We start from the raw sequence: 8,043 nt of genomic DNA, 5'->3' as shown, positions 1-8,043 counted from the left end.
CGCCCGCCGCCGCCGCCGCCCGGCCGCCCCGCACGCCCGCCGAAGCTCCGGGCTCGGCCCGGCTCCGCGCGGAGTTGCAGCGGTGGCCGCATGCCAAGTGTAAGTGTAAGTTGCTATGGAAACCCCGACCAAGGAGAGTTCCGAATCCGGAGCGAGACGGAGCCCCGGGCGCCGCCGGATCCGCCCCTCGCATCCCGGCCCCCCGGCGTCCGCGCGCTCAGGCCCCAGCCCGAGGCCGACTCGAGGTGCTTCTCCTGCGGCCCCGGCACCCAGCTCCGGAAATGCCAGGGATGCAGATAGAGCCGAATTTGTTTTCCCTTTGTATCGAGTAAAAACGTGCCAACTTCTGGTTGCTGGAACCGCCTAAAACAACAGGAACCCCTGGGAAGCCAGGGCATGCTCCCGGATTTTCGACTGAAGATCCATAAGGAAGTTTTACAATAAATTGGGAGACCTGGAACAAGCCCTGGCGGTTGGTAAATATCTGCGGGGACTGTGTGGCGTCGGCAGCAGCCGTGGGGCTGCTAGGCTGGAGGACAAATGGAAGAAAAAGACTCGAATACTCTCAGCTCCCAGCCCCCACCCCAGACCTTTTCTTCTCCCTCCTGGAATTACTTGAGGGACCAGAAGTTACTTCACTTGGATCCGTTTTCACCGTTTCAGTAGAATTGATTCGTCTGATTAGTAAACGTTTTCTGTAGAAAACGTTGGGACGGTCCGGCTGTACAGTGTTAAACGAGTTTTATGAAGTCCTCAGCGTTTCAGAGTGCACAGTTACTAGGAGTTGCGGATAATTCACTTCTCTTTCTCTGAATTATGGCCAATCTTTCTGTGTTTTGCAGGATCTGTTATCAAGCAGAAATGCATCGAACAACCAGAATCAAGATCACTGAGCTAAATCCCCACCTAATGTGTGTGCTTTGTGGAGGGTACTTCATTGATGCCACGACCATAATAGAATGTCTACATTCCTGTAAGTACAAAGTGTCACACCTTTTTCGTGTCATGTATATTTAACATTTCATCCTGAAATTTGAAAACTGACAATTCCAGCAATCCTTGAGAATGCTGGTACCAAATGACGAAGTCTTTTTCTTGTCTTGCGTTTAATGACTTTTTGTTAATACATATTTAATAAAATATTATTGTGTAAGCACAGCCATGCAATGTATCAGTGTTCTCGCGATATTAATTGAGTTTATTTAATTGGAAATTCTTTTTGGCTTTACCATTTTGCTGCTTCTAGTTCTCTGTTTCTGACACTAATTTTAATGCTTTAGAATCTAATTTCTAAAGTTAAAAACTTTATGTGTTTCCACTTCTAGTCTGTAAAACATGTATTGTGCGTTACCTGGAGACCAGCAAGTATTGTCCTATCTGTGATGTCCAAGTTCACAAAACCAGACCACTACTGAATATAAGGTAGGGAAATGTTTATAATCATTGTTTGTAATTGTTATTGGAATTCCATAATTTAGTGAATTTACCCTTGAATCCCACCTCTTGTGGGCTTTGTGGAGGGGGGCCTTTAATTTCTTGCCATTTTAATGATGACTAACTTTGAACAAAGTTCCATATTATTCAATTAATTTTGAGGATTTTTAACCATCTTTTAAATGCTGAATTACTTCTCCAATAAAGTATTGGTTTATTGACTTCATGACAGGCAAAAGTGAACGTATTAAAGAGCTTCCATTCTCTGCTCTTTATTTTCTTTCATATTAGCTAATTTAGTAACTTGAAAGGCATGCTTTTCTTGACTCCGTGAAATGTGAAGAATTTATTAGTGAATATAAAATAAAGTATTTTTTTTACTAATTTAAAAGAATGCTGCTACCTAAAGAACTTTTATTCTCATAATTCATTGTTATCCTGTTGATGTAGTTATAGACAGAGTCACTATCAAGTAAAATACGATAGCACAAAGAAAACAAAGAATCTGTAATAGTTTATGAATGCTTTTAGTTTTTGCCGTCTTAATTGATAGGTTACTTTTCTAATTTCTTCTTTTTCAGGTCAGATAAAACTCTTCAAGATATTGTGTACAAATTAGTTCCAGGGCTTTTCAAAAGTGAGTAACTTGCTTTAAAATGAATGTTAAAAAAGTATTTATTGGTTTTACCTGCTATGCCAAATGTTTGTCTTTTTTTCCTTGCCTTTAGATGAAATGAAGAGAAGAAGGGATTTTTATGCAGCTCATCCTTCAGCCGACGGTAAACTTTTTGGAGGGGGGAAGACATTTTATTTGGAGGGAGAACTTAGTAGCCAGTAAATTATTAAAATTGAATTTAATCTGAAGTATCATTTCCATTCTCCTATATATGATATTTTAATTAAATATTTATTTTTTTAAAATTGAATTTCAAAATGTCTTTATAGCTGCCAATGGCTCTAATGAAGATAGAGGAGAAGTTGCAGATGAAGATAAGAGAATTATAACTGATGATGAGATAATAAGCTTATCCATTGAATTCTTTGATCAGAACAGGTAAATTCTTTAGGAAATGTGTTTTATGTTAATCTGGTTATTGGATACATTGTTCCACTAATAAATTATCTTTTTCTTAGATTGGATCGGAAAGTAAACAAAGACAAGGAGAAATCTAAGGAGGAGGTATGTTCCGTGTCACAAAAACATAGAAGGAACATTGTTTGGATTCTAGATTTTATGAGGGTGTATCTCGCCTTTTAGAATATTCTAGGGTCAGATGATGCTGTCAAATAGAAGAAAGTTGTCATGTTTGATGTTTGAGCGACCTATATCCCATAGTTAATAGATAGGATTTATTTTATATGTGATTATTATTCTTACAAAGTATTTTAAATAATTAATGTTTAATGCTTTGATATACATAAAGTTTCCTTATTCTATCAGGAATCTGTTCATTTAGTATTTATATAGTAAACTCAAAGTGTAGTTGAGAATTTTATCACATCCCTGCTTCGGTATTTGTACCTTTTATCATATTCAGGCAATCTAATTGAAACTCTTTTCTTTTCTGATAGTTAGGAATTAAAAAAAATTACTTTTCTAACTATACTCGTAGGTGAATGATAAAAGATACTTACGATGCCCAGCAGCAATGACCGTGATGCACCTGAGGAAGTTTCTCAGAAGTAAAATGGACATACCTAATACTTTCCAGGTACCTTCTTCATAGTCGTCATTCATTTTATTTAGATCTCTTTCTTAATTCAATGACTCTTTTCTTTTTGGATTCTGAAACCAAAAAAGCAACAGAATTTTTTTTTAATTTAGCACTTAATTCAGAAGTATCTCTTACAGTTTGGTACGAATTCTGTTTTATGCTATGAAAACAAGTTCCGTAGTAATTTCAAGAAATATTTTTCCTAATTTGAAGTTTCAAGGGGGAGTCTTTCTTTGTCCAAACGTTTGGAGAAAATGTCTTTGAAAACATTTTTGGATTATATTTAGATGACCCGAAAAAAATCTAGATTTACCTTTGTGATACTTAATAATTGAAAATATTATTTTTCAATAGATTGATGTCATGTATGAAGAGGAACCTTTAAAGGATTACTATACACTAATGGATATTGCCTACATTTATACCTGGAGAAGGGTAAGGAGCCTGTCTAATACTTGCAGATTATCGTGGTAAACTGTTTTTAAAGAGTTGAGACTGATTTTTTTTTTTTCCTTTTAACTTTGTAGAATGGTCCGCTTCCTTTGAAATACAGAGTTCGACCTACTTGTAAAAGAATGAAGATCAGTCATCAGAGAGATGGACTGACAAATGCTGGAGAACTGGAAAGTGACTCTGGGAGTGACAAGGCCAACAGCCCAGCAGGAGGCATGCCCTCCACCTCTTCTTGTTTGCCTAGCCCCAGCACTCCAGTCCAGTCTCCTCACCCTCAGTTCCCTCACATTTCCAGTACTATGAATGGAACCAGCAGCAGCCCCAGTGGTAACCACCAATCCTCCTTTGCCAATAGACCTCGAAAATCGTCTGTAAATGGGTCGTCAGCAACGTCTTCTGGTTGATATCTGAGACTGTTAAGGAAAAAAAATTTTAAACCCCTGATTTATATAGATCTCTCCATGCCATTACAGCTTTATAGATGCTAATACATGTGACTATCGTCCGATTTGCTTTCTTTTGTAGTGACATTGAATTTGGCTATAAAAGATGGACTAGATGTGATATTCATATGGATGTTAATTGAAAGGAAAGGTTGTTCCTATAAAGAATTGGTTTCTGAGAAGGCAGGCAGGATTTTTTTCTGTGTGTTAGGAAAGATGTGAAATGGTTTCTGTAACCATTGTTTGGGTTTAAAAATATTCTGCAGTGGATATAAACATTGGGCTATAGTTTGTTAATCTCAACTAACGCCTACATTACGTTCTCCTTGATTGTTCTTGTTATTATGCTGTTTTGTGAACCTGTAGAAAACAAGTGCTTTTTATCTTGAAATACAACAAACGGAAAGAATATGCATAGAATAATGCATTCTATGTAGCCATGTCACTGTGAATAACGATTTCTTGCATATTTAGCCATTTTGATTCCTGTTTGATTTTTACTTCTCTGTTGCTACGCAAAACCGATCAAAGGAAAGTAAACTTCAGTTTTACAATCTGTATGCCTAAAAGCGGGTACTACCGTTTATTTTACTGACTTGTTTAAATGATTCGCTTTTGTAAGAATCAGATGGCATTATGCTTGTTGTACAATGCCATATTGGTATATGACATAACAGGAAACAGTATTGTATGATATATTTATAAATACTATAAAGAAAATATTGTGTTTCATGCATTCAGAAATGGTTGTTAAATTCTCCTGACTGGTTCGACCTTTGCAGATACCCAGTGTTTGAGCCTTATCAGCATAGAATATTTTTAATGTGGCTATCTAATTCTAAATTCTGTTCCATTGGAAGCAACTGGCAAATCATCATACTGACTTTCTCTAGTAATAAATGTTTACTTTTAAAATTAATTGTTTCGGTAAAGAAAAACTTTTAAGGAATTTGAAAATAGTGTCTTCATTTCCCATTGCTTATGATGGAATCAGTGTGTTTTTAAAATGTATATTGATCACTATAACTCTAAAACAAATTTTTAAATAAACCAGCAAATTGCTGGAAGAAGGCATTTTATCTAAAATTATTTTAATATGTGGTATAGCAGTAATTTCAAATTTAAGAGTTGCTTTTACAGTTATAAACAATGGCATATGCCCTCTTTCTAATCTCTGGAAATAGAAGCAATTTATTACGAGCTTCTACAGGTATTCATTTTTAAATAGAGTGGGTATGTTGAATTTAAAATATGAATAACCCCAACAATTTTCCATTTGTGTTTTGCTTCGGTCGAACTTGGTGTGTGTTCATCACCCATCGGTTATTTGTAAGGGTGTTTATTCTATATGAATATCGTTTCATGTTTGTATGGGAAAATTGTAGGTAAACATTTCATTGTCCCCAGTCTGCAAAAGAAGCACAATTCTATTGCTTTGTCTTGCTTATAGTCATTAAATCATTACTTTTACATATATTGCTGTTACTTCTGCTTTCTTTAAAGATACAGTAAATGAAGTTTTATGAAACCACAAAATACATATATTTTTATTTTGACCTAAATTTGTACAGTCCCATTGTAAGTGTTGTTTCTAATTATAGATGTAAAATTAAATTTCATTTGTAATTGGGGAAAAATCCAATAAAAAGGATATTCATTTAGAAAATAGCTAAGACTTTAATAAAAATTTGATATGAAAAGCACAATGTGCAGAAGTTTTGGAAACTCTATTGTGGATTACAACAGGTAAAAACTACAGAGAATCCCGTGCTGTCTTAAATAGTGATGTTGCTAAGAAGTACATGCTTTGTTGTATAATTGCTTGAAAGCCCAATTGAAAGATGTATCTGTTTATTTACTCTACAATCTTTGAAGTAAAAGTTACCCATGTTTGCCAATTTTGGTGAATTTAACTCATTTTTCTAGGCTTTTCTTCTCAAGTTTTTCATGATGTTATCTAAGACAAAGAAAAGTTAATTAATGGAAATTTCAAGTGATTTTTACTTTGGATGATCATGTATATAAAAAATATTTTTCAAAGGCTACAAACTTCAAATGCTAGTGGACTGCTACTTGACTTACACAAAACCAAGTTGTAAGATCAACATGGAACTCAAAGACTTTCCATCTCAACCTTTTTGTGATGGACTCATTTTTGAAATGACTTATTAAGATATCAGATATTGCATTTGTGTCTTATTTAACACTTTTACCATACTTGAAAACGTGTCCATTTATCTAAGTTCAAGGAAGATTGTTCCCCCTACTCAATTGGAAAATTGCTTGAGTGTTAAAGGCTATTTCAGCTAAAACTTCTGTCTTTTAGTAAAACAGAAGAAAGATTATAATGTTTTGCATTCTCCCATAACCAGCCATCACAGTTCTGACAATTAAGATTTAAAACTTTTGCTAAACTACCACTTTAAAAAATTTCAACCTTAGGAAAACCCATATCAAAGCTGCTAACTTTGTAACTCTTAGCAGTAAAGACAGGGTACATGAAAAGTCGGCTTTAAGTTTGGCTTTAGCTTCTGAAAAGTATTCTAGGGTTCCATACCACAAAAGTTAGTGCTAACAAAATATTCCACAGAAAATGCCTAAATTGATTTCACAGAGTTGAGCTTAAATGCAAAAAGAGGAGGCTGGTTGCTGTTGTGTGAATAGTCATCTATCATGCTTTACACATGCATCCCACTTTACAAGTACTTTGCTTTTAAAATTGCCGGCCGTTAATTGCACTGAGTTGAAAAAAAAGTTGCCCTTCAGTTGACTTAACCTACCAACCACACTCCTTCGTTTCCATGTATGTGTCTGTGCAAATGTTCAGCTCTCTCGAGGCACAATGCAACAGGCAGAGCAAGCTGCTAGGGGCTTTCCTTTATCCTTGCCTCTTATTCTTCTCCCAATATTTGGAGTTGCAGTTCACTTGTGAAGTGTCTCGGTGCTCTCATTGTATAGGCCTATCAAGATAAAGTTCTGTTATGAAATCCGAATGGGAAACCATGTGTAATACTACTCGCACCGGCCAAGAAGAAATGAAGATGCTTGGTTTTTTTAAAAAATAGTTTTTGGTAATCTTTTGAGGGGATGGGGTTTTAATTTCAGAAACAATCTGCACAGAGATCTTAATCTCTTAGAATCCTGGGGTTGAAGTGTTATTTTTTTTCCCCATTTCTCTTTGCATTTTAAAGGTTTGAGAAATATCTTGTATCTTTTTCTTCCCATTGCCCCTGGAATGGCAGTTGGAAATTCGGACTTAGTTTAGTGCTCCTATGAAATGGAGGCTCCAACGTATTCTGAAATACCATGGTGGTTCCCCCATATAGGCTTCCTCGCATTTTATCTAAAACAAAAGGACTAGATGAAATTACAGTTAAAAGGACCCTTTTAAAAACCCGTACATACTTTTAAGACATTTAATGTGGTTCAAAGAGCTTAGAACGCAGCTCCAGCATAGGGCTCTTGGGCTAGATAACGTCATTTCACTTGAGGATGTTTCTTCAAGTATAAAATGAACAGTACAACAGGTGATTATTTCTAAGGTCGCTCTAAAAAAATTGACTCCTCCAAAATGAAACCTTGAACTAAAGTGGGGCCACAGAAATCAGAGAGACGGGTCCTTTACGAGGAAGATAAAGTAGTACCTATCAGAGCCTCAGTAAATCAGACTTGAGAAACAGCCCCGCGAGGACCTTGAGCCTGTCGGATCTCCTTGCAAATCTCAAGATCGCCCAGTTTTGATTATGAAAGTCTCCGAAAATGTTTACACAGTCGAGTGTTTCCTGTTTCCGCAGTTAATTTTTTTTAACGTTTTTTCTTCTTTTGGTTCTTGAAACGGATTTCCTTTATTTGCACCAGTTTCTATTTCTTAGTGTGCAATTTCTAGAGGTCTCACATGAAGACTTCACTATCAACGTCTGTCTTCATCAAGTCGACGACATCAAAAGTTATTTATCACTGGAAAGTCTACTCTAGGATCCTTGTAAGTTTTCTGAAGA

At 36.1% G+C, this 8,043-nt stretch overlaps 1 protein-coding gene across 4 annotated transcripts; it reads left to right on the top strand.

The window, feature by feature from the left end:
• The first annotated feature begins 41 nt into the window (after window positions 1-41).
• BMI1 (BMI1 proto-oncogene, polycomb ring finger) lies at window positions 42-5,937 on the top strand. 4 transcript variants are annotated; one of them, XM_046680037.1, is made up of 10 exons: window positions 42-99; window positions 843-973; window positions 1,326-1,422; window positions 2,016-2,071; window positions 2,163-2,213; window positions 2,380-2,488; window positions 2,569-2,614; window positions 3,048-3,146; window positions 3,504-3,584; window positions 3,677-5,937. In XM_046680037.1, exons 2-10 carry the CDS (start codon window positions 862-864, stop codon window positions 4,004-4,006), a joined length of 981 nt encoding a protein of 326 aa, XP_046535993.1. In that variant the 5' UTR covers window positions 42-99; window positions 843-861; the 3' UTR covers window positions 4,007-5,937. The 4 variants fall into 4 exon arrangements, with proteins under 4 accessions (XP_046535993.1, XP_046535994.1, XP_046535992.1 ...); XM_046680038.1 differs by having other exon boundaries at window positions 87-105; XM_046680036.1 differs by lacking the exon at window positions 42-99 and adding an exon at window positions 165-476.
• The last annotated feature ends 2,106 nt before the right edge of the window (window positions 5,938-8,043 follow it).

The sequence above is a fragment of the Equus quagga genome, chromosome 12, assembly GCF_021613505.1.
Source record: "Equus quagga isolate Etosha38 chromosome 12, UCLA_HA_Equagga_1.0, whole genome shotgun sequence".
Classification (NCBI taxonomy): domain Eukaryota; kingdom Metazoa; phylum Chordata; class Mammalia; order Perissodactyla; family Equidae; genus Equus; species Equus quagga.
This window is presented reverse-complemented; position numbering and strand designations above follow the sequence as displayed.

Excerpts from the sequence above, each read along its gene's own strand:
- BMI1 (XM_046680034.1), top strand. The coding sequence starts at position 817 with ATGGCCAATCTTTCTGTGTTTTGCAGGATCTGTTATCAAGCAGAAATG. Across the intron at positions 2,214-2,379 it reads AGCTCATCCTTCAGCCGACG|CTGCCAATGGCTCTAATGAA; the intron begins GTAAACTTTTTG and ends ATGTCTTTATAG. Across the intron at positions 2,489-2,568 it reads GAATTCTTTGATCAGAACAG|ATTGGATCGGAAAGTAAACA; the intron begins GTAAATTCTTTA and ends TCTTTTTCTTAG.